General features: G+C 54.7%; 10 protein-coding genes across 10 annotated transcripts; 5 read left to right on the top strand and 5 right to left on the bottom strand.

The window, feature by feature from the left end:
- Positions 1 to 1,419: 1,419 nt before the first annotated feature.
- Positions 1,420 to 2,574, top strand: A1O7_04578 (uncharacterized protein; the record flags this gene model as incomplete). The annotated part of the gene is made up of 1 exon (XM_007758589.1): positions 1,420 to 2,574. One exon carries the CDS (start codon positions 1,420 to 1,422, stop codon positions 2,572 to 2,574), a length of 1,155 nt encoding a protein of 384 aa, XP_007756779.1.
- Positions 2,575 to 2,626: 52 nt separating this feature from the next.
- Positions 2,627 to 3,847, bottom strand: A1O7_04577 (uncharacterized protein; the record flags this gene model as incomplete). The annotated part of the gene is made up of 1 exon (XM_007758588.1): positions 2,627 to 3,847. The coding sequence occupies one exon, from the start codon at positions 3,845 to 3,847 to the stop codon at positions 2,627 to 2,629; it is 1,221 nt and encodes a 406-aa protein (XP_007756778.1).
- Positions 3,848 to 4,621: 774 nt separating this feature from the next.
- Positions 4,622 to 5,716, top strand: A1O7_04576 (uncharacterized protein; the record flags this gene model as incomplete). Its single annotated transcript, XM_007758587.1, has 1 exon — positions 4,622 to 5,716. The coding sequence occupies one exon, from the start codon at positions 4,622 to 4,624 to the stop codon at positions 5,714 to 5,716; it is 1,095 nt and encodes a 364-aa protein (XP_007756777.1).
- A 1,017-nt stretch (positions 5,717 to 6,733) lies between these two features.
- On the bottom strand, positions 6,734 to 9,278 carry A1O7_04575 (uncharacterized protein; the record flags this gene model as incomplete). The annotated part of the gene is made up of 12 exons (XM_007758586.1): positions 6,734 to 7,386; positions 7,433 to 7,540; positions 7,602 to 7,730; positions 7,774 to 7,890; positions 7,935 to 8,021; positions 8,072 to 8,158; positions 8,204 to 8,320; positions 8,365 to 8,487; positions 8,533 to 8,859; positions 8,905 to 9,021; positions 9,072 to 9,176; positions 9,233 to 9,278. The coding sequence occupies 12 exons, from the start codon at positions 9,276 to 9,278 to the stop codon at positions 6,734 to 6,736; spliced, it is 2,016 nt and encodes a 671-aa protein (XP_007756776.1).
- Positions 9,279 to 10,435: 1,157 nt separating this feature from the next.
- On the top strand, positions 10,436 to 11,396 carry A1O7_04574 (carboxymethylenebutenolidase; the record flags this gene model as incomplete). The annotated part of the gene is made up of 3 exons (XM_007758585.1): positions 10,436 to 10,496; positions 10,554 to 10,637; positions 10,726 to 11,396. 3 exons carry the CDS (start codon positions 10,436 to 10,438, stop codon positions 11,394 to 11,396), a joined length of 816 nt encoding a protein of 271 aa, XP_007756775.1.
- A 122-nt stretch (positions 11,397 to 11,518) lies between these two features.
- On the bottom strand, positions 11,519 to 12,886 carry A1O7_04573 (acyl-CoA dehydrogenase; the record flags this gene model as incomplete). The annotated part of the gene is made up of 1 exon (XM_007758584.1): positions 11,519 to 12,886. One exon carries the CDS (start codon positions 12,884 to 12,886, stop codon positions 11,519 to 11,521), a length of 1,368 nt encoding a protein of 455 aa, XP_007756774.1.
- A 1,687-nt stretch (positions 12,887 to 14,573) lies between these two features.
- Positions 14,574 to 15,816, top strand: A1O7_04572 (uncharacterized protein; the record flags this gene model as incomplete). The annotated part of the gene is made up of 2 exons (XM_007758583.1): positions 14,574 to 15,621; positions 15,692 to 15,816. The coding sequence occupies 2 exons, from the start codon at positions 14,574 to 14,576 to the stop codon at positions 15,814 to 15,816; spliced, it is 1,173 nt and encodes a 390-aa protein (XP_007756773.1).
- Positions 15,817 to 16,147: 331 nt separating this feature from the next.
- A1O7_04571 (uncharacterized protein) lies at positions 16,148 to 17,187 on the bottom strand (the record flags this gene model as incomplete). Its single annotated transcript, XM_007758582.1, has 3 exons — positions 16,148 to 16,827; positions 16,876 to 17,037; positions 17,178 to 17,187. The coding sequence occupies 3 exons, from the start codon at positions 17,185 to 17,187 to the stop codon at positions 16,148 to 16,150; spliced, it is 852 nt and encodes a 283-aa protein (XP_007756772.1).
- A 684-nt stretch (positions 17,188 to 17,871) lies between these two features.
- On the top strand, positions 17,872 to 20,870 carry A1O7_04570 (uncharacterized protein; the record flags this gene model as incomplete). Its single annotated transcript, XM_007758581.1, has 4 exons — positions 17,872 to 17,884; positions 17,938 to 18,486; positions 18,537 to 19,370; positions 19,459 to 20,870. 4 exons carry the CDS (start codon positions 17,872 to 17,874, stop codon positions 20,868 to 20,870), a joined length of 2,808 nt encoding a protein of 935 aa, XP_007756771.1.
- An 818-nt stretch (positions 20,871 to 21,688) lies between these two features.
- On the bottom strand, positions 21,689 to 23,776 carry A1O7_04569 (uncharacterized protein; the record flags this gene model as incomplete). Its single annotated transcript, XM_007758580.1, has 1 exon — positions 21,689 to 23,776. One exon carries the CDS (start codon positions 23,774 to 23,776, stop codon positions 21,689 to 21,691), a length of 2,088 nt encoding a protein of 695 aa, XP_007756770.1.
- Positions 23,777 to 23,909: the final 133 nt, after the last annotated feature.

Here is a 23,909-nt window from a genome sequence, read left to right as displayed (position 1 = left end):
AAAGTCGTGGGTTCGGGGCCACCCAGCGGGAACATACATATATTCATGCATACCATCAAAGACGTGCCGTGACTCAACGAGGGCGTACATCGCCTCCTTTCGGGCTGGTCGGTCATGCGTAAGTGCGTGCTGGAGGCCGCAACGCCAGTGCTTTTCAAAACCGGGGAGTCGTTGGAGCTGTAGCGGGACGTCCGTGCCGAATCGCATGACAGTCGGCTGGCGGGCGAGTCGTGCACTCTTGGTTTCGGAAGCCTCACTCACTCCCTCTTGCCTGTAGTGTCACCCACCGTAAACTCGCTCCTCGGACAGCAGTGATAGAGGAATGAAGACGAGGAGGCTTTGCCTGACCGCCTCTGGGGGTGTCGGATATCCCCGAGTCATGGCATCAGCGACGTTGTAGTAATACCCGCGCTAGTTGTTGCGAATTGGTTGAGAATGGTTAGAAGTCGTTCTGCTTTGGTCAGCACCCATCTTGCACATTAGATACCCTGCTGACAAGCGGAGACAATGCCCAGAGACGAGCTCGATGGCACCCCCTCGACGCAGATGGAACGAGACGGCGGCAGACGGCCCTCTATCTTGGCGGTGAGGTGTCTTGCAGGCTTATGGCGCACCTTCACAGCACTACACCGCACTGTACCCCGTGAGCCTGTGCTCGGCGGCATGGGAGAGAGGCAGGAGAAAGAGGGAGGGGTGAGGGAAGGAAGGCCTGAATGATTACATAACTACTATAGAAGTATCACCAGTAGTTATGACCAGGTGTTCCACTTTCCTAGAGTATATTGAGTACAAACGGTGGTTACCTACCGAGTACAGTAGTTACATGCAAGGCATCCGGCTTCCTTGCTTTCGTTCTCCCGCACCAGCACATTCATTCCAAAAGGTTCATGACTCTGACTCGGGAAACGCGCGAGAGGCCTTGAGAATTCCAAGCAGTAAGCGGACGTGACGGCATGAGGGAGGGCTGCCTGATCCACCGAGACAGGACACTGACCAAGTCATCAATCACTCGTCGGTCTGGTTGGGGATCATAATTGTTTCGGGGAGCGCATGCCAAGGGGGCCAGCCATCCTTCAACTGCCACCTCGTATTCACGGAAGCGAATCGAGTAAGTGAATCGAGTCGGCACGTCAGGCACCCCGACCCGAGGCTGACTTAGACGACCATCAGCTAGGAGGGGGGCCGGGTAGATAATCACGGGACATCTCCATCAAGGTAATATTGTACATACATTGCATCGAGTAAGCCTTCTCGACTCGACTTGACTTGCCTTGGTCTGGTCGCATAATTATCGTACGCATACATATATACATACTTACATACTTACACACTTTGCGCCCACCTAGTCCTCACATCTAGAGCTCCACGCGCCTGCCAAGTACTGCCATCGCATAATTGACAAGCGTAGCGGTGCCCACCATGGCGACCGAAACCCACGCACTGGTGTCCTACCCCGTTGACAGCACCACATTCAAGCCAGACTGGCGGTTCGGGAGTGTCAAACTCCTACGATCACCCAAGGAGCACGAGCTGAAGATTCGGATGGTCGCCACCGGGATCTGCCACTCGGACATCGTGGTCGCGTCGATCCCCAACCAGCCGGACCGCGGGTTGACGTTCCCGAAGGTGCTGGGCCACGAGGGGGCGGGGATCGTCGAGGCGGTCGGCCCGGGCGTCACGGCCGCGCAGGTGGGCGACCCGGTCATCCTGTCGTACAGCCACTGCAGCGAGTGTGACCTGTGCAAGGTCGACCAGCAGCCGTACTGCCTGAACTGGGCACTGCTGAACATCGTGGGCGAGAAAGGCCACTTTGAGACACAAGCCGATGGCGAGGACGCGCCGGGGAAATTCTTCGGGCAGAGCTCGTTCGCGGGGACGAGCATCGTGAGTGAGAAAAGCGTGGTCAATCTCAAAGGTCTGGTCAGCTCGGAGGATGAGGACGAGTTGAAGCTCCTCGCGCCCTTGGGGTGCGGGCTGATGACCGGGTCCGGGGCCGTTATCAACGGCGCGGGCGTCAAGCCGCACGATATCGTCCTCGTCACGGGTCTTGGTGCCGTGGGGATGGGCGCTATCATGGCGGCCAAGATCGCAGGGTGCAGGGAGATCATCGCGCTGGACCGCGTGGCGCATCGGCTGGAGACGGCCAAAGAGCTGGGCGCCACGAGGGTGCTGGATACGACGACCACCCAGCAAAATTTCGCGGAGGAGATCCAGAAACTGGTGGGCGGGCAGCGCATCTCCGTTGTTGTGGAGACCACGGCCGCGGTGCCGGTCATCAATGAGTCGCTCAAGTCCCTGGGTAAGCATGGCAAGTTCATCCAGCTGGGCGCGCCGGGGTATGGCACCGAGATCACGCTCCCGCTGCAGCAGTTCTTCACCGAGAACAAGTCCTTTGAGTGCCAATATTTGGGGAATACGACGGGCCAGGCTTGGGTTCCCGTCATGATCAAGTGGTGGAGGGAGGGCAAGTTCCCTGTCGAGAAAATTGTCGAGTACTTCCCGGCCAAGGAGGCGGTGCGGGCGATCCGTCAGATGGAGGATGGAACGACGATCAAGCCGGTGCTTGTGTGGTAGATAGATGGGTAGGGAACAAATGCCAGGTTTCTCACTTCCAAAGTTCATGACTTTATGCCGTTGACGCTGATTCTCGACGAATGGCCGTGATTGCCGCGACCACCTCCTGCGTGTCCCATCCTGCGGACAATCCTTTGCGCAAGAGATCGAGTTCACTCTCTGGCGCCATGCCGCCGGGCGCTGGCGGTCGGCGGTCGAGGTTCGTAGGAAAAGGATACCCGTTGCTCATGGCATTTAGGATGGCGGAGATTTTCTCGCTCATCCCCTCCTGCTTGTACAATCTGCGCACCTCATCCCAGCACTTTTCAATGATTGGCAGTGTATCGATCGTCTCCATTGTCTTGCCGAAAGGACTGCTAATCTGAAGCAGGTTCGCAGATCGGTGGACATCATGGGTACAGTTCTCCCCCGCGGCGTGGAACAATGCAGGGTTAAAGAATACGGCATCCCCCATTTTCAATTCGCAACTCACCCAGTTCTGGTCGAAGTATGCCTGGAACTCCGGGAGTCGATAGGCCATATATCCCTCTTCAAACCGCTGCGAGAACGGCAGGAAGCGCGTCGGCCCGCTCGCGAGTGGCATGTCCGAATGGGCCACCGCCCCTTGTAAAGTGAGAAACTGAGTCGCTGTCTGCGTGGCACGGGGATACCGCGAACACGACTCGGCTGTCTGAAATCCCAAGTGGTAGTCTCTGTGGCTGACTTGCGGTTTCCCCCTCGGCCGCACGATGTTGACCTGCGTGGTGATTTGATAGGCTGGGCCGAGCCAGGCTTCGCACACCGCCGCGAGGTATCGGTTGGAGTAGTATTGGACAAAAGATGCGGGATGCCGTTCGGCGTGCTTCTGGAAGGAATTCCATATGCGCGCGTTGCTGCCGGAAGAGGCGAAGTGGTCGCCCTTGGTTGTCGAGGCGGTGGCTTCGTCGCGGACGATGTCGTCGAACACCGTGTTGACTTGGTTGACGAGGCTCGTGTCGGGCATGAAGTTGCGGAGGACGAAGACACCGGGCCCGGAGTGGAAAATGTGATGCCATTCGTCTTGAAGCTCGTCTATGCCTTCTGCGGCTGAACTGTTCCGGCGGAGGTCGTAGATGGGGATGTCGGATATGACGGTCGACGCCTTGGGATAGGTTCCCGGCTCGATTGATTGAGAGCAGAGCTTCTGGAAGGCCGTAACTGAGGGTGGTTGTGAAAGTGAATATAGCCGCTTTGGCACTCGCGTGTGCAATGACTTGTCGACGCCATTGCTCAGTGTATCTCCGCTTGAGACCATATTTCACGTCGTCGCCGAAGCCGGCAACACGGGATCCAGTATTATGACTTGCAATTGCTTACGCCTTGTAGTCCACCACGACCGGCGCGTCCTTGTGGTTCTTCTAGGTGCGGCCATGGAGAAATCATTTTAAGCGTCCGCGATAACGAAAATTCGAGTTGTTTGGTGATTGTGTGGTGCGGAGCAGAGAGCAATGTCGGCAAGCCGTTTCAGTCACAAAGTCGGCGGCTTCGGCCACGCTTCAGATTCGGACAGACGAGAATGGCGACAGGACTTCTTGTTTCATAGGTCTGAGAAAAACCTTCCTACGCTTTGCTACGCTCTATAGAACTTACCAACACTACGATTCAGCCCTCCTATTGCGCAACCTTGATACCCTCTCCCATATGACAGTGCCGGCGCTCGTTCTGAGAGGAGCCAGATGGAACGGAGTTTCCGCTTGTCAGGGTCTAGGCTCAAGGCCCGCTACTCGCTTGGGAGGGCTTCCCGCCCGTCGTCATGATGCGTCCCTTATGACAGGTCTCGACATGACACGACTGCCGACGGGTGCGATATTGCGGGGGAGACCCGTCAAGCTCCCATGCCGGCTTTGCCCCTCAAAAGGGTCAGAAGCGGCAATGGGCCGGCCAGTACCTCGGAATTGACGACCACCACAGTCTTCGGAAGAGGCTAGAAAGACCGTTTCCACAAAGCTCCTTCTCACGCCGGTCACATAAGTGGGCTCGCTCGACACATAAGAAGCACAAGAACCACCCGACTACCGGGCTCAACACAATGGCAGACACGTTGTCTTCGGCAGGAAAACGCCTCTCCCAGATCAAGGACACCATCATGGGCAAGACCGCCACGACCATCCCCTTCGACCCGGACAGCACGGTTTTTCCCACGCGCAAGAACCTGCCTAAGCTCGTCGGCGCTCCCGACGAAGCAGCCTGGGTATGGGGCAAGGACGACTTTGTCGGCCGCTTGAACCTGCTCACGCCGGCGCGCGTCAAGGCCGCGGCCCAGCAGGAAATCCGCACCGGGGAAATGGCCCGCCTGGACCTCCCGCTCAATGTCCCCGCCCAGCCAGCGTTCGGGCGGCAGAAGTTCGAGCACAAGATCCTCACGCTCTTCGACGGCGTCTGCTACGACGACGTATACCACATGAACACCCAGTCCGGCACGCAGTGGGATGGGTTCCGCCACTTCGCCCACATGGCCACCCAGACCTTCTACAACAACACCCACAAGGAGGACATTGTCGGCCCCGCCGCAAACCACAAGTGTAGCGTGCACCACTGGTCGGAGCACGGCTTCTCCGGGCGGGGGGTCCTGCTTGATTATCGCTCGTACGCGGACAGCGTGGGCATCAAGTACGACACTGCCACGTCTCATGCGATCAGCTATGACGATCTTGTCGCCTGCGGAAAGCACCAAGGCATTGACATCCGCCCAGCAGCTCAGGGCGGCGATATCAAGATCGGGGATATCCTACTTATTCGTAGCGGTTGGGTCGAGGACTACTACAAGCGCACGCCGGAGGAGAGCGAGCGGCTTGCTCTGCGCGGGACCGAGAGCCACGGCGGTGAAGCGCAGTGGGTGGGCGTCAAGCAGGAAGAAGCCATGAAGGATTGGTTGCATGACAGTTACTTCGCGGCCGTGGGCGGAGACGCGCCTGCGTTTGAACGCTGGCCCACGCCCGAGAGCTACTACCTCCATGAGTTCATCATCGCCTTGTGGGGGATGCCGCTGGGTGAGATGGTCGACTTGGAGAAGTTGAGTCGGTTGTGCAAGAAGCACAAGAGGTGGACCTTCTTCTTCACCAGTGCGCCGGCGAACATGCCTGGTGGAGTGAGCAGTCATGTCAACGCAACGGCCATTTTCTAGGTCGTGGGCGTACAATGAGGGAGGGGAAGATCCGTGCAGGAGCTGGCTGAGTGGAGGGTGGAGATAACGAGCCTTTTGCTGATTGTTGTGGCACTAGTGGTAGGTCAAATTGAAGCCCACAGACCGTAGGAGACACATAAGTACCGCTGATGTGAGGTGTAACATCCTGATGGTAGATCTTTGCCTGTACGTCGATTAGCCCGAGATGCCAAGGCATGTTTAGCACGCCGTGCCTCTTGTTGATGTTGAAATACTCCTTCAGTGCGGCGTTATGTCCTGGCCTTCCTCGATTTAGCTGTCTTCATTCGAGTGGTATCGATTAGGTCGCCAATCTCAATCTTGCGGTGTCTGTCACCTCTCCGTCTCTTCAAATGCACCTCTCCTCCTCTTGGCTGTCGAGCACGTTATTCACTGAGCCAATATGCACATATAACGCCGAAGACGTGAAGGTCGCAGGGACTTGAAAAGAGTATTGGATCTCAGAGTGCGGTTTGGCACTGTTTATATTGCGGGACTCAATCCGTAGATGAACACAATTCAATGAAGATAGGATGAGAACCGGGGAGATTGGAGGGTAATATCAAGGGTGGGTGCAAGAAGAGTCAAGCGCGTCAGAGAGCCAAAACAATCCAAAACAATAGTAATGTGCTAGCCTGCTGCGAAAGAAAAGAGCTACGTGCTGCTCAAAGGAGGGAAAGACCGAGATTTGAAGACAAGTCATTCATTGATTGTCTTTCTTGCTATTTGGTGTCGTTGGCATACCCTTAGGGCCATCTCATTGGAACCTTTCAATGACTGACTGACTGGTTCAGTCCAATTGTGCATCCCGCTTGGTCAAGCTGAATATCCTATGCCATGAAACCATACCGGCTCTATGCCAATTCCATGCCAACTCCATGCCAATATCAATCAGCAAGATATCTGAAGTGTGTGTGGACATGACACCATGACCGCTCCCATGCGCTTTGAGCCTTCGCCCTTCGCCCTTCGCGCTCTGTCGGACGCAGTCCCTGAAGATTAGTCCAGCTTGAAATGGTACTCGTCTGCGAACGCCTGGAGCATCTCTTCAATATCCGCAATCTTCCCAGCGCGGTTCTCTTCGGGCTCTCCAAACACAATGGCATTCATGTTTGAGATCTTGGCACTGACTGATGGCAACCCGATGTCCCCGGTGTTCATGCAGCGGATCATGTCCTCACATATCCCCAATTGCTCCCGGATCCAACTGTGCGCCTGTTCGAGCAGTTCTCCGAGTGCAGAGAAGCCAGCCTGACGGTTGCGTCCTTCATAGTCCTGCTTTTCAACGTCCAGACGGTGTTGGTGGAACTCTGCACTAAGCGCCGCAGTCTCCCCGAACTTGACGTAGTTGCCGTGGTCCTGTCTGTTCTTGCGCGCTGTGCCACCTCGGAGCCCACGTCTGCGGACATCGGTGTTGTCGATCCAAAGTGCCTCGAGCCGTGCTTTGTTCTTTGCTTCGTCCTCGCGAATGACTTCCTCAATACGAAGAAGGTTCATTGAGATTCCTTGCAAGCGGAACAAGTGGGAATCAAGAGCCTGGCCGTCGTTCAACAAGGCATCATCAAGCTCGACGTCTGAGTTGCGTGTCAATGGGTCTTGAACCATCGTTTCGGCTGAGGGGTTGCTGGAGTTGTCAATTCTGGCACGAACACCTATGATATTGTCAATGTTTTCCAGCCCACAAGAAGATGAGCATACCAGAGGACATTTCCTCCTCTTCACGATTGATCAAGACTGTGCCATTTGCATTCGCCGCATCTTGATCCGGCTCTTCGGGGAGATCGAGGGCGTTGAGTTCTCTCTCATCTAGATGGTCTTTTGTTGTCAACATCGAATGGTGCAGGTGAGGATAGGTGGACGGGCATACCATTGTACGACAGATCATCTCGAAGAGCCCACTCTGTACCGGGTGTGTCTTCGGGTTCGCCTTCATAGCCGTCTTCCGATTCCCCCGCGTAGAGCCAATCGAGGTTGAGCTGCGCCCCATTCAGGAGGCCTGCTTTGTTAACCTCGTTCTCGGCACGCAAGGAAAGGCATACCTGGGAGATGTCTCAGAACGTATTCATCATATCTCTTAGAACGGAGCAGTTCAAGTGCTTCTCTCTGCGCGGCGATTACGGCAGGGGTAGCCTCGAATTCGTCTCGCGTGATAATGCCTTTTGGTGTCAATGTCGGTCCGACTCTGCACGAGTCAACTTACGGATCTCATCATCCCCGTCACCTGGATCAGCCTGGGCGGTGTCCATGACGGCAGTGGTGGCCTCGAATTCGCCTCGACTGATGATACCTTTTGTCTTGTGGTTAATTTTCGTTCCGATTGTGCAAAAGGAGACTTACTGCAGTCGTCATCGTCGCCATTTGGATCAACCTGGTCACTGTGGATGACGGTGGTAGTAGCCTCGAGTTCACTTCTAGCGACCGCACCTGGTCTTTGTTAACCTAATCCTGGGTGCGCAAGATTAGACTTACGGCCGTCGTCATCGTTGTTATCTGGATCAAGCTGGACGGTGTCGGGCACAGTGGATGGGTTCACGGATGAGTCTGTGGATCCCTGTGGTTCGGTGTGAACGATTTCGCGTAGGACACCTATTTGATTTAATATTATTCTCAATTTGTACCGACAGACATACCGTTATCCATCTCTTGGATCTGTGGGTCAACCGGGATACTTGTGTCTGCAGTGAACAGATCGAGGAATGGATCGTAGAATGCCAAGGGGTTTGGCCCAGATGGTTCATCAATGGGTGGAATGCCTGAATCGAATTAATGCCATCCGCGATATGTAGTGGGAGACGTACCGTTGAACACCTCGTCGTCTGTCAGATCAAGCTGGATATTCTCAGTGAAAGTGAACTGGCTGTTGTCGATGGGGATAAACTGGGCATTGTCGCTGAAGGTGAACTGGACATTGTCCGTGGAGGCAAACTGGACATTGTCGCTGAAGGTGGACTGGACATTGTCGCTGAAGGTGGACTGGACATTGTCGCTGAAGGTGGACTGGACATTGTCCGTGGAGGTGAACAGGACATTGTCGTTGAAGATGATCTCGAGGTTGTCGGTGAAGGTGACCTGGTCTTGAGATGTCACCGCAGACGCAATTGGCCCATATGGTTCGGGTGGAATACCTGTAACGAATTAATATCGTTCAGTATATAGGCTGTAAGACTGACCATTGTCCACTTCTCCGGATGTCGGATCAAGCTGCGCGCTGCCGGAGAAGGCGAACTGATCTTGAGATGTCATCGCAGAGTCGGTCGGCCCATAGGGTTCGTACCCGGGTGGGATACCTGTCTTAAATCAGTATCATTCGGCACTAGGGATGGACTGTGAGACTTACCATTGTGCACCTCTCCGTATAGCGGATCAAGATCAATACCGTTGGTGAAAGAGAACCGATCTTGGGTTTCCACCGCAGATGAAGTTGGCCCGTAGGGTCCATCACCTGGTGGAAGGTCTATCTTTGTCAATATCGTTCAGCGCCTGCATGGACAGACATACCAAAGTAGCCGTCCATGAAGTCTGGCTCCACAAAGTCGTTCTCCATTATTGTTGTGTTGCCGAGGGCGATACAAGTGCGTGGCTTGTGTTCAGTTGAGGTTCACGGCTGGAGGAACAGAAGTGACCGAAAAAGCGCGGCTGAAATATCGTCGCGGATGCGCATTTAATCAGACCTCACCGGCGTCGCGTGAGGCTGGAAAACGTGACCGCCTTGCGAGAGCGGCAGTGAAGTGACATCTGCTGCGCTGCCCCATGGAGTCTTCGACGACGACACTACCCGCCTGCTTCGCTTTCACCATTGTACAGACAGACTTTGCTTCCCTGCCGTCAGCCAACGAATTGTTCCCCCATCCGTGAGTCTCCCTATATCCATCACTTTCAGGCGACATGTCGTTGCCAGTCCAGTTGTCGAGGAACCTCAATGCCGAGGAGCTGCGAGCAAAAGTTGGTCATCTGCGTGGGAGCGCACCCTGCCTCGAACCTCGTTGCAGATAACTCGCCATAAGCTCTGAGACTGTCTGTCTGCAGCGTGCAGATCTATTGCTGCCGACGCAACTTTGCTCTATGCCAATTGACTGGAACCAATACCATTGTTGGTCGACATGGAATATACACAATGCATAGGTGATGCACGGGGAACATATTGGTTAAGGTCCTTGATAGCCTGGAATGTCAGAAGAGGACAGTGGTAGGCACCTACAGTCATTTCAGGGAGGACTGCATCAAGACTACTGCCTGGACTAATGGTCGAGCCCTCTTACATTTCTCAACGTCGAGATATGGGGACAAGGTGGACTGAGGCAACTTTCATGTTCCATGGTCAGGGCGCGAGCTTCCGTAGAGGACATCCCAGTTGCAGAGATGCTGTCGATACTAGCCATAAGAACTGACAAGACGATACAGGACACATGCAGCCACTCAGTCCAGAGGAATACCTACTGACTTGGTGAATGAATACTTGAAAGGAACAGTTTGGCTTCTCAGATGTCAAGAACTCGGAATCAGGCCTGGAGCTCGATTTAAGCTTCGATTGAATCTCGCGGCGCCCCACATCTGTGCGCGACAGACGTTGCCCCTCTTTTTCAAATTCTTTGGTCGAGACAGACTGGCAGACAGGCTGCTTCACAGTGCATCCTGAGACGCGACCTTCACACCACCGGACTCAGTTGCACACTGCATATTTCTGACTTCAGGGCCGCCGGAATGTTGGTCCAGGAGTCCTACAAGGATGTGCCGACCAAGGCAGCCGGAGAAGGCTCAATGCGTATGCCTCTCATGTCCAGCTCAGAACGCGAACACAGGCTGAGCGAGGACTGAAAAGGCATCTTCATTTTCCATCCCACCGTTCCAGGTTATCCGCATGCAAAGTTTCCAGGCGTCGTCGTCTTCTCGGAGATCTACCAAGGTATGCACAGCCTTCGTCGTAGCATTAATACCTTCTACTTATACTTCTCTGGCCGAGCATGGACAAAGAGTAGCTCACCGTGTTGCAGTAACTGGACCGGTCTCCCGCTTTGCTCGCCAAATCGCCGGCCAAGGATACATCGTCGCAGCTCCTTCGTCGTACCACGAATTCACGGGCCCAGAACCATTGGCGTACGATGTCCCAGGCACTGATGCGGGAAACGAGTGGAAGATCAAGAAGAAAGTCGCAGCATACGATGAAGACGCCGAACTGTCTGTCTCAGTGCTGCTTGGCCTCAAGACCTGCAGTGGCAAGATCGGCGCGACGGGGATGTGCTTAGGTGGACACTTGGCCTACCGATGCGCCTTGGATCAGAGGGTCACCGCTGCGGTCTGCTACTTCGCGACTGATATACATAGCCACAGTTTGGGAGAAGGGAAGAACGACGACAGTCTGAAAAGAGCGGGCGATATCAAGGGCGAGTTGGTCATGATCTTTGGGAAGAGTGACAACCATGTGCCCCCCGAAGGGAGGGACTTGATCCGTAAAACGCTGCACGAGACGGGCGTCCAGTTTTCGTTCTTCGAGATCCTTGGCGCCCAGCACGCTTTCATCAGAGACGAGCTGAGTAAAGGACGGTATGACCCGGCCGTGACGAAGATGTGCTTTGAGATCCTGTTGGAGGTGTTTGAACGTAGGTTGAAGATTGATCTGGGCGAGCACAGTGGTGAGAAGCTGGTGATTGAAGACGTTTGTTGAATGCCCGGTAAGACTTTGGGCATATGTGTGTGTGGAAACATAGGAACCGCAGGCATAGATCCTTTATTATCCACAGAAACAAGTGCTACCGACTTACCGACCTACGGAGTCGATCTGGCGATTCACAACTTTGCCTCACTCTTCTTCAGCTGCTGCTCCGTGCTTTCACCTGTAGTTTTGTAGCCGAACAGATACGCGGCGACCTTCCTGATCTGCACTTCTTCACTGCCTTCGGTGATTCTATACCTCCTGAAATGCCGCCAGATGTGCTCAAAGGGATAATGCCTCGAATAGCCGACTCCGCCATGGATCTGAATCGCCCTGTCGGCCGAGTCGCAGCACAACCGGTTGGCATAGTAGTTGCACATGCCTATCTTGTGGCCCAGTTGCTTCTCAATGGCCACCCAAGGTGCGTTGCCGCTCTTCTTCGCAGCAGCCGTGACTTGGTCCATTTCCACAGCCGTACGGAGAATGAGCAACCTCAGCATTTCAGCCTGGGTGGACAACTCCACGAGTGGCCACTGTATAGCTTGGTTCGACGACAGCGGTTTGCCGAACACGGTTCTCTTCTTCGCGTACTCGACGCTTCGGTCAATACAGTACCGAGCTGCCCCGCAGCTCGAAGCGGCCTGTCGAATGCGATTCTCATGTGTGAATGTCTGGGCGATGGCTAGGCCATTGTCAAGTGGCCCGAGGATAGTCGAAGCCGGGACTTGCACCTTGTCGAAAAGAATGGTTGCGTGATCCGTCGGCATGTTGAGCGTCCACTCGTACGACGCGACTTTCACGCCCGGTGTCTCTCGGGGGACGATGAAGGCCGTAATGCCCTTCGGTGAGCCTGCTTGCCCGGACGTGCGTGCAAAGATGAGGCAGTGTGTCGCCGAGTGCATGCCTGTCTGCCATTTCTTGTTGCCGTTGATCTCGTAGCCCGCTTCTCCGTTGGCAAGGGTAATGGGTTTGGCGGTGGTGTCCATGTGCGTGGCATCGGAACCGTGGTGAATCTCGGTCAAGCCAAATGTGGCTCGAAACTCGCCCTTGATACTCGCGGGGATGAACTTCTGCTGTTGTTCCTTGGTGCCGTAATGCTGCAGCATGATGATGATGGGGTTGTTGCCAACCACGCTGTGCTCGTTCTGGAGATCATTGGCCAGGCTTACACCGCCGCCGTAGACGGGGTGAGACGCGAGATGGTATCGTATCGCGCACATGTACAGATTCTGCTGGTCGCTGCCGGCACCACCATATTCCTTGGGGAAGCCGAACCGGTAAAAGCCCGCTTCGTCGGCGAGCTTGCGTGCTTGACGAAGCAGGTCTTCCCACTCATGAGTAGGGAGACCTTGGTTGTCCCATTGCGTCCGCGAAGCTTCACGGCGGTGGTCAAAGAAGCGGTTGTTGTCGTCTTTGTGTTGAAGGGGGAGGATCTTCTCCTTGATAAAAGCGTCCACGCGGGAGAGGTAGTTCTGCACGTCGTCCGGAAGCTCGAAGTTCATGGTTACGAAGAAAAGGTTGAATGGGACAAATAGACGACAAAGAGCAGGAACAAGTACAGTACAACAATACTCAGATATCTATGCCATGCCCATTCCCCTACGCTAGGTACATACCTCTATTTGACCCGCTGCTGACCCGACCTCTCGGTCTCTCGATGCGGAGTCAAACGAGGTCAATCTGGGGAAGCCCCCAGACTTTTGTCCTCGGCCCGACACACCTCGGTTCAGTTCGCCCATCTGGGTCTAATACTCCACCGCAATGCTGCGGTGAACTGAGCCGCTGACGACCGCTACTCTGAGCAGGCCGAGGAGCCTTAGTCAGTGGTTGCATACCTGCACGTGCTTGACGTGGTAGGCGCGTGGCGTGCCCTGCATGCTCTTCACACGCGTTCCCCAAGTTTGGATCGCGGAGGTGCCCGGGCGGCCGATCCAGAGGTCCGGGTGCCTGCTAACCCTGGCCAGTCTCAATGTCGACCTTCCACTCCATGGCCTTTTGCACTTTACTAAAGTAACGTTAGGAGTCGCATGCATCTGAGAATCGGCAATGTGACTGCTGTAAAAGGCACACAAAGATTGTGGATGAGGAGATCCTTGGCTACCTGTCCATCGACCGGTGAAGTAATGCCTACATATGCCTCATGTACTGTAATTGAGGAATGCTAGGACCGCCAAGAGAATGGACAACCGCCTCGGAAGACCGCCCGTTTGTCTCAGCCCGTTTGGAAAGTCAACTCAAAACAAATTACTGATGTTGACAGGTGCTTGTATTGGATCTGGATCATGGCAGCAGCATAGTAGATGTACTGAGTTCTGCTGGAAATGAACGCGTTATGTCAAACTCGTCCTCCGCCATCTTCGTCTCTCCGACATGATCAGTCTCAGCTCTTTTGCACCAGAATGACGAACCCCAGAGGCACTGATCCTCCCCAGATCTCACGTCTGTTTATTCCAGTCTCAGTCATGAAGCTCGGGAGAAAGGTAAACTCGTAAGCTGAACACGATCGCAAACTCAGAAAAGCATGGGTTTTAATCTCCTGATGCAAGCCACGAGCTGCCAAGCAATGACGGTGACCCACGCTAACCCGTTTTTGGGCGTATACTTTTCTCCTTTTCCTCAACCTCACCTCAGAATCTGCAACAACACTCATCCGAGCTTTGTCGCTAGACCACGGAGACTCAATATTAGAATCCCCAAGACCCACAACAATGACTCCATGACTGCGAGACTCTCAGCCGTCGTCCGAACCAGCCCTCTTTGAGACAGCCGAACCGAGTGTGCCGAGAATCCCCAGCCAAAGGGAGAAACGGCCCTGTCTCGAACGGTAAGGTTCTTTGACGAAAGTTACGGGCAGGAGACTATCAAGCGAGTCTCGTGCATCTCCGACCATGTGGCGCTGATCCCATCAAGACAAGCGACTCTCGGCAACCGCTCCCATTTGACGATCGATGTAAAGCCAGGATTTGAGGCGCTCGATGGACGATGGGGTGCATTGGTTGCGTTCACCACGCCGCTCAGCCTGCGGAGAGCGGGAGCCCGCTAACATGCTGTTGCTCTCTACCCAAGACTGCGCAGTCTTGTCTTCCTTTCCCTTCTCGTTTGGTAAACAGTTGTTGCGTCGTCGATTGGCACGCGTCCGTTCGTTCTTCACATTAGTCGCTCATTTCTTGAGCTGTTGCTCAATGCAACATGCTGCCATTCTTTTATTTCTTCTTGTTCTCTAATGTCGCGTTAGGTTCGTTGGGAAGATGGGAGGGTTATCTGCCGTGGAAGAAGAACTTCTGGGAACGCGACGTTGAGCCGACCTGCTCGTGTAACGACCCTCTTGCCGCTGAGTGGGCGTCAAACAAAGTCTTCTCTGACGCTGCCTCCTCCGCTGCGACCCCGATCGGTTATTACGAGGCATTCAGCAATGGACAAACATGGAACTCAGGAGATGGATTTCTCGGCCATACGACACTTGACGAGTATGATAGCAGCATATGCGCCGCGATTTGTGACAGCATGGATGAGTGCTCCTCTTTCCAGATCTACTTCGAGAAGCAAGTCGGCGGAGTCGCTCCTTCTATCAAGTGTTCTTTCTCCGCTGGATCCATTACGGTCAGCCACACGAACGGTGCCAACGCTGTGATTGCGGGAAACAACGGCTACACAAATAGTACACTTACTACCCCTGAAGGATTCGATGTCCCAACCTTCCTAGCAGACTCCGCTATTCATCCACCACCAGAGTCTGGCTCATTCATTGGCTCCGAAATCTTCTATGGCTCTTTCGATACCGCGAACTGCGCGAGTGCATGTAGTGCGGTTGACTGCAAGTTTTTCAACACCTATGTCGTCTCTAAAAATGGTGTAAACCAAGGCCAATATTGCGATTTGTACTCTCAACCATACGGACCAGAATACGCGACAGAGACTGGTAGCTCAGACGGGGAGACAACCTATTCCATCTCACACAGTTTCACTTGTGGCTGGGCAGGGGATAAACGTGGTGAGGACCGAACCAACACTGGGTCTGATGGCGCCTCTGCGACTATCCCTGTTGGCGGTGGTAGCAAAGACGCTTCTTGGGAAGATCATCATCCATGGCACGGAAGCAGCCCTCCCACAGACGGGCCTGGCAGCGGTGATAGTGGGAGCTCCACCAGCTCAAAGGGATCCACCACTTCTGGCTCTTCCGCTGGCAGAGATGGAGGTCACACAGTCCCCGTCGACCCAACTCATACATCATCGCGCGGTACAGGGAAACCTACTCCTGGAGAAAGCAATCCGGGATCCCCAGGATCATCGGGCTCACCAACGAGCAGGCATGGTCATTCTGGAGCCGGTCCAGGCGTTCCGTCTTATAGTACGACAACGAAGCCATCTACAACAGAAAAGCCAGGGAACGGTCTGGGAGGTTCAACTACTCCTGCTGATACTTCAACTTTGAACTTAGCTACGAGCCCACAAATCCGACCCGGCAGGCCCACGGGCAGTCCTCAATCTGGCAATTGGTTGGACTGGGAAGACGAGACCACTTCAATGATTTCGACTCAGACGTCTTCCAGTACGACCAGCTCTAATAGTGTTGTTGGCGCGACTACCGAGCCTGTGCGACACTCCCATATGACGAGTACACGGGTTACTCCGTCAACGAAGACCACTCCAATACCATTTACTCGACCTGGACGACCCGGGGGCGGTCGGCCAACGTTTTCGATGGAGTGGGAGGATTGGAACGACTGGGAATCATCAACAAACGCCGCCTCCCACACGAAGGGCTATCCCTCCAGGCCTGTTAATGTAGCAACGACAACATCTTCAACTTTGAATTCTGTGCCAGACGATGCACTGACCACGTCTACGTCTCTGCCCACCTCCTCACGGACCACGAAATTTGCTTGGTCTGTTTGGCCGTCGGAGAACGGCAGTGCGTGGTTGGACTGGAGTTTGACTTCATCATCGACCACTAGCTCTGTCTTGATACACGATATTACAACGACCTCTTCTGTTGCAGCGACCTCGACTTCCTCCATTGTGTACAGACCCACCAGCTTTGCCTGGCCCTCTGAGAATGGCAGCGCTTGGCTCGATTGGACCCGAGAAGCATCCTCGACCTCTTCAACGGTATCAAGCTTACTAGACTCGAAGCCGGCAATTACGAGCTCAACAAGCTCGACCACTTCACTAGGCATTCGACCTACCAGCTTTGCATGGCCATCGGAGAGCGGCAGCGCCTGGTTGGACTGGACTCGAGTATCATCATCAACCTCAGCATCAGCGTCTAGCTTACTCGTCGACCCTACGACAACGGCCGTGACAAGCCCGAGCACAACTTCAGTAACCCACAGACCGACTAGCTCTGCCTGGCCTTCGGAGAATGGCAGCGCTTGGCTGGACTGGACAAGGGCTCCATCTTCAACCTCCTCGTCGAGTTCAAGCTCCTTGCACGTCGATGCTACTTCAATCACGTCAAGTATTGCGAGCACTTCGCCAACAGGCTACAGACCAACTGGATCGTGGCCATGGCCTTCCGAGAATGGGAGCGCCTGGCTAGACTGGACCCAAACAATGACGTCTTCGACGTCGAGCTCTCCGTACGTGGGGCTCTCTTCCACTGCGTCCCGCGTGTCCAGCACCTCTTCCTCGACAGGCCATAGGCCCACCGGATCTGCGTGGGCGTGGCCCTCGGAAAGTGGGAGCGCATGGTTAGACTGGACTCAGACGACCACCACTTCAACCTCGAGCTCTTTGTACGTGAATGCGATCACAACGACATCCAGCATTTCGAGCACTTCATCGGCAGCTTACAGTTGGCCATGGCCGTCAGAGAAAGGTAGTGCTTGGCTAGACTGGTCCCTTTCATCCACCTCGACCACATCAAGCATTCTCTCGGTGAGTGTTGCTACGACAACTTCATCTCTGAGCGCAGTTAGCTCTCCAGCGAGCTCGACGCCAGGTTATTGGTCGTGGCCCTCAGAAAATGGAAGTGCGTGGGTGGACTGGACCAGGACAACTTCTGCAACCTCAACCACTTCGAGTGTTGTTCCGGCTGATGCAGCCACTACAAGCCCAAGTCTGGAGAGTGGTAGTGCTTGGTTGGACTGGACGAGGACGGTTTCATCTTCATCGAGTGTGCTTCCGATCGATTCTGCGACTACAAGCTCCTCTTCTGCTACTACAACCACCACCACAAGCTCCGGGATTTCCTACTGGCATTGGCCCTCAGAAAGTGGAAGCGCCTGGCTGGACTGGACAAGGACTGTTTCGTCCACATCGACCGCTCTTACGGCTGATGCTACGACTACCAGCACATCCACAACAAGCTCAGGCATTGGTTATTGGCCTTGGCCGTCAGAAAATGGAAGCGCGTGGTTGGACTGGACAGTTTCTTCTACTTCCAGGTCAACCCTTGCGTCAGTTGATGCCGCAACCACAAGCAGTGCGCTTCCCACGACCTCCTTCCCAAGATCAGTAGCTGGGTATCCTACTTGGCCATCAGAAAATGGCAGTGCTTGGTTGGATTGGACTCGAAGTGTCTCTTCCACCTCTACAAGCTCTGCGTTTGCAGTTCCGACGGTTCCAGCCAACTGGACGCACTCGGGCAATTTCAGCTGGGAAGATTGGGAGACAACGACGTCCATCACAATATCCACACTGAGTGTTGAAGCATCGACCACCTCTAGCAGCATATTGGCCACCACAAGCACCCCAAGCACCCCTGCACCTCCCGCTACAGAGCTATTCTACATTACTTCCAAAAGCGTCCAGCTGACCAAGCGGGACCTTAAGTACTTGGGGTGGGCTAATGGACTCGGTGCCTTGGTTAGCGGACGGTCTTCGGCAGCGCAGTTTTTCTTGGACACTGAGGGCTACTTGCGAGTAGGTTCGTCTTATGTGGATTCAGATGCCAGTGAACCGTATCTTATCTTCCACTTAATTACGACCAAGAGTGGTAACCTCTCTAAATGGGCTATCGACGCCGATGGGATCCTTTCGCTTCAGTCGCACAGTGCCTCCACCTGCGTCGATCAATCAGGCACTGTCTTCATCGTCTTCGGAAGCTCGGGACCAAGTGGTTGCTTTGCAACTGTCCTTGATATCACCCCTGTTGCTAGTGGTAGGTGGTCGTCGCGAAAGATGGATCCGACATAGCTAACTTATTGGCAGAAACCTCGTCGACAACCACGACAACCACGCCAAAGACTACGTCCACCACAAGTGTCCTGTCCCCTCATTCGAGCTACCCAACGGGCGCCAACTGGAGCGATTGGAATGGCAATGGGACGCCTTGGTTGGATTGGACGTCTACGTCAAGAGCTTCTTCAAGCACCACGACCTCTCCTATCCCAGTTGACGCTATCACTACTAGCACCAGTGCGTATTTGAGCTCAACCTCCCACTTCGCTCACCCTTCGAGTGGCAATTGGTCGAACTTCAATGACTCAAACTCTGTCTGGCTGGACTGGAGCTTGACCTCTACAACGACGAGCCTCACCACTTCAGCGTTGCCGGTGGATGCCATGACCACCAGTACGAGCCACCACGCCACCACGAGCTCAACGTCCGCACATCCTCCTGGCGGAGACTGGGCAAAGGGCAACTGGACAAACTTTAATGACTCAAATTCAGTCTGGCTGGATTGGAGCTTGACCTCCTCGAGCACGACTACTTCACCTTTGCCGGTCGGCGTTGTAAGCACATCAACTACGAGCTCTGCATTCCCGCATCCCACAAGTGGCAACTGGACTAACTATAATGACACGAACTCCGTGTGGTTGGATTGGACTCGAACCACCACCAGTACGAGCACCTTGTATGTCACATCGACCTCGTCGCCAACCACAACAACCAGCAGGACACAAAACACACCATTTGATGCCACCACGACCCGGTCGTCCTCGTCGAAAAGCACTTCGGCCTCCGCCTTCCCCACGACCCCGCCACACTCTGGATCAGGAAATTGGTCGAACTACAATGACTCTAATTCGATCTGGCTAGACTGTGAGTGACCCTCTCGGAAGACCGTAGTGACGGGGCACATCTTGCTGTCGACTCAACGGCATTCGTAAGTACTAACGGATATTCATAGGGACAACTACCAGCAGTTCGACTGTTTCAACCACATCCAGCTCGCAGGCAGGACACTCGACAGTCCCTGCCTTTAGCGGAACAGGCAACTGGACACACTTCAACGATTCGAACTCGATCTGGTTAGACTGGACGACTACGAGCAGCTCAGTGGTCTCCAGCACCGTCAGCACGACGTCCACCCTCTCTGTTGGGAACGCGCTGACAAGCACTACTTCGTTGACTTCATCTCCATCCACGAGAAGCTCTCTAAAAGCCCACCCTACTATTCCTGCCTACAACGGGTCTTATCCCTCTGTGAATTGGACGGACTGGAACGGTACGGCGCAGTGGGATGTCACGACGCCGTCGAGCTTGACCACGACAACGTCAGTTCTATACGTGCTCCCCACGACCACCACCAGCGTAACTACAACAGTCGCGTTTTCTAGACCATGGCCAACACAAACAGCGTCTTCTAATCACAACGGGACGGCAGGAGATTGGGCCAGCAACTCGACATACCCTGCTCATAACACGTCCTCCTGTGATGCCGCCGCGCCATCGCAGATTCTTCGGAATCCGAGCTTCGAATGTAGCGAGACTGGTTGGACACTGGATGAAGTGGACATTGTATGGGGAGGTGTTTCCGACTCTTCGCCCACGCCTGAACGCAGACGCGACATTTCGTCGCCAGATGAAGCCTACGAAGGTAAAGGATTCGCACGGTTCCGACCCACTTTCGAAGACGTGACCGCTACTCTGGCGCAAACACTCGACACTCCAGCCACGAAGGGATCTTATTGGTACTCTTTCGCGTACAGAGTTCCCGTTTCAGGAGACGCTCCCGATGAGTGCAGCTTGACCGTCTCCAATGATGAGGGAACCCTAGCGACGATTGGCTCTTTGTCGACCGCCAGTGCTTGGACCATGACCGGACTAGAATTCCAGATCACGTCTTCTGCAAGCACCTTCTCCTTCGTCTTCAGCTGCGATGGGGTGGATACAACGTCTCCACTCCTGGATATTGACAATATCAGGTTGGGTCCCAGCAGCGGCAGCTGGACAGGTGGTGGGAATGGGACCACTGGAGGATATTCCAACAGCACTGGTCTTCCGACTTGGGGGAACGCCCCTGGCACGAACGTGACCTTCGATCCGCCTCCATCCAACTCGAGCAGTCCGTACGGCGGCCTTACGACCAGGTCTTCTCCACCAGCTCTAGCAACTACAAGCACCACCGATGCTGCTGCGCTGGCACCGTCGCACACATTGACAACACCTTCGGCAGCGGAGCCATCTAGCACGACCACGACCACGGATCCGACTGTGCCTCCCTATTCTGCTCCGACTTCAACAACATCGGGAGCATCGGCCGATCTTCCGGCCTTCACTGCACCCCCGAGACATCGTTATCATAGGAGATCGGCGTAGGATACGAGCGAGGTATTTGCATGCGGATATCGTTGCATCTGGGACGGGACGGATTGAGTGAAGCGCGGGAGCGAATGGGTAATTGACCGCACGGTTCCCTTAGGTACTGTAGTAATCATCTTGTTCATGACCATCTCTTTACACGAGTCCCCATTGAGTGCGTACTTGGAGTCTCAGGTAGGGGCATCTCGTTTTCGCAAGACATGAGTACATACTTATGTACTTCCGTTGATGGTCACCAAGCGTGGTCTGGACCGTTTGTGGCCCTTAATAATGGGCGCGGTAGCACTCCAACACTGCGGCAGAGATGGTAAACGGCATGCACTTTTCTCTTGCATGGGCTCGCGCTTTCCTACTTCGACGACTTGCGTATCTGTCTCTCTATGTCAATGGCCGGTATATAGCAAAGCTAGAGGGGTTCGAACATTTGAGCATCTCGACATCTCGACATCTCGACGTCTCAACACCTGTTATCCTCGTCGCCCACACCGTGTACATGCGTCTAACTCTGTGTTATCTCGATGTACCCCACGGATGAACGCATAGACATATAGAGTCCGCTGGAGTAGGTGTCGACTCCTATGGAAATGCAGTGCTTTATCTTGCGTCAATGGGGTCATGCAATCTACAGACCTAAGGCATGTCGTTCTTTTCTGCTTCATGAGGCGCACAAGCGTGCAGGCCAAGCTAAGCGTATGTACACAAGTATATTTGCACCATCCAACCCACGTACTCCGTAACGCTCACTACCCCTACATCAAACCACCCATCATAATACATGGACACATGGCCAACTAGTCAAGCTAGGGCTGGGGGATCTACAACTCAATGACCCTTGCATCGGGCTCCTTCTCCCTCTCCTCCTCATCCTCATCCTTCCCGACGCCATCAAACTCACCATTCCAATTCTTCACCTCATTCTGTTCGCTCGAGCCCAGTGTCGACGTCGTCCCCTCCTCAGGCGACCGCCACAGCCCATGCTCATCCCACAGGCCGACCTTGGAGTACAGCCCCGTCTGGCTCCCACTCATCCAGGCAAACCGAAAGAATTCGGGCTCGAGCCCCTCGGCGCTATCGCCGCGTTCGTGCCTCCTCTTCAACGTCACGCCCTCGGAGTCCCAGTATAGCTCTTCGTCCGTGTATCCTCTCCACCTCTCCACGTCGTTGATCAGGATACTAACGCCGTCGACGCCCGACTCGCGCGGCAATGGACCCCAGTTGAATGTGATGTTGGAGATATCCGCAGCGACCACGGCCGTCACGTTGGGGGATTTGGCACCCCACCAAGAGCCGGGCGAGCCGTTGCTTCCGCCGCCGTTGGCCTCGCCTAGCGCGGCGGGCGTCTGGACGATGGACGCGAACCCCCAGCGCGCGACGCCGTTGATGAACAGCCCCAGCAGCAGGCCCTGGTATGCGAGACACGGCCGGATCTGCGTGAAGGTGCCCGGCATGAACAGCATGGCGAGGATGTAGTGGTGGATGCGGAGGCGGAGGTTCGGCAGTGCGAGCAAGATGACCAGTGCGAGGACCATCGCGCCGTAGATGGCCAGGTATTTCGGCATGTTGCCTGATACCCGAATAAAGTGGACTTGGGAGATTACGATGGCGAGGATGACGGTCACGATGATGGCGAGGGCGAAAGGGGCCCCCGGTTGAGCTAGATCGTGCGGCGTCAGACGTTCGATGGGGATCAGTGGGGCGAAGGTGTAATTGTTCAGGGCGCCGATGAAGCAGAAGCCGAGGTACAGGATTGTCTTTTCGATTTGGGCGGTTACCCCTGTTAGGAGCGGCACAGCCGCAACATGGTACAGGATGATGGCGATGAAGATCGCGGGGAGAAATCGCTCGACTAGCTTGCTGATCGCTTCGTAGACATTGGCCGTGTTCGGTGGGTCGGAGACGAGGCCCACGTGGAAAAACATAATGACGAATGTGCTGAAGAAGAAGACGGCCGGCGAGGTGGTGAAGATTGACAGGATCACGAGTGCAACGGCGGTGACGACAAAAATAGGCCACCGCGAATCTTTTGGGCATTGCGCCTGCGTAGAGGAGAGGTGCTGAAAGGTGAACGATCGAGGGAATGTCCCGGGGAAGCTCGTGCTTTCGATGCCATTGGCCTTGCTCGAGGGGAAGTTTGTATGAGATCCGACAAGAGTCGCGACGCCACAGCCTCCGTTGGCGTCGGTGGTGATGCCCGCATGGATTGCAGCCTGGCAGATGAAGCTGTCGGCTCGATAGACGGGCATTGAGCTGGGGTCTTGAGGATCTGGTCCACCGACCACCAACCCTTGATATCTCAATGATATGTTTCCAACCATGTGTTCTTCCAAAAGATGTGTGCCCGCGCAGTTTGCGGGACATCGAAATGTCAGATGCGCCGACGAAAACGGCCGACAGTTGTTCCCATTAAGACCACAACCATTGCCCTCGTTCCAGAAACTGGCTCCGCACCACAAGTTGGTCGGCCGGCCATATCCTTTGATAAAACCCGATGTAGAGTGCTGTTTGACCATCAGTGACCACGTCAGGAACCAGCACACGTAGAGGGCCATCAGCAAGATGACACGCTGCTTCTTCTTCGGCGCATATCTATCCAGCAGTCTGATCGGCGCCTGTTGGATTTTCGGGAAAATAGGTTCGATCTTGAGGACTCGAGGGGGCTTGGGACCTTTGACCCAGGTCGCAATCGCTCTTCCTGCTTTTCTGACGGGTAGAGGTACCCATTTGTATCTGAATGAACTTGCGGATTCCCGGAGCCATATGGGTATTGGAAGCGTACCGGTGGTAGGAGAGTCCGGCGTGGACCGAATGTGTAACTCGGGGCTTCCAGGCACGTTGTCTGGGTCGTCTTCGGCTTCGGGAATCTCTGCTGCGGGGTCCTCCTCATCGTCGCGATATCGAACCATGGTGGAGGTGGAAGAGCACAAGCACAGTCACTCCCACCAGGATGTTGCGGGGTAGCCGATACAGACCAAACGCAATGCTAATACCCAAAGTGCGACATCAAAAGCGAGGAGGCGATTCTAACCAGAGCAAACA

The sequence above is a fragment of the Cladophialophora yegresii genome, assembly GCF_000585515.1.
Source record: "Cladophialophora yegresii CBS 114405 chromosome Unknown aczIN-supercont1.3, whole genome shotgun sequence".
In the NCBI taxonomy this organism is placed as follows: Eukaryota; Fungi; Ascomycota; class Eurotiomycetes; order Chaetothyriales; family Herpotrichiellaceae; genus Cladophialophora; species Cladophialophora yegresii.
Note: the sequence above shows the minus strand (reverse complement) of the source record. Positions and strands in the feature narration are given on the sequence as shown.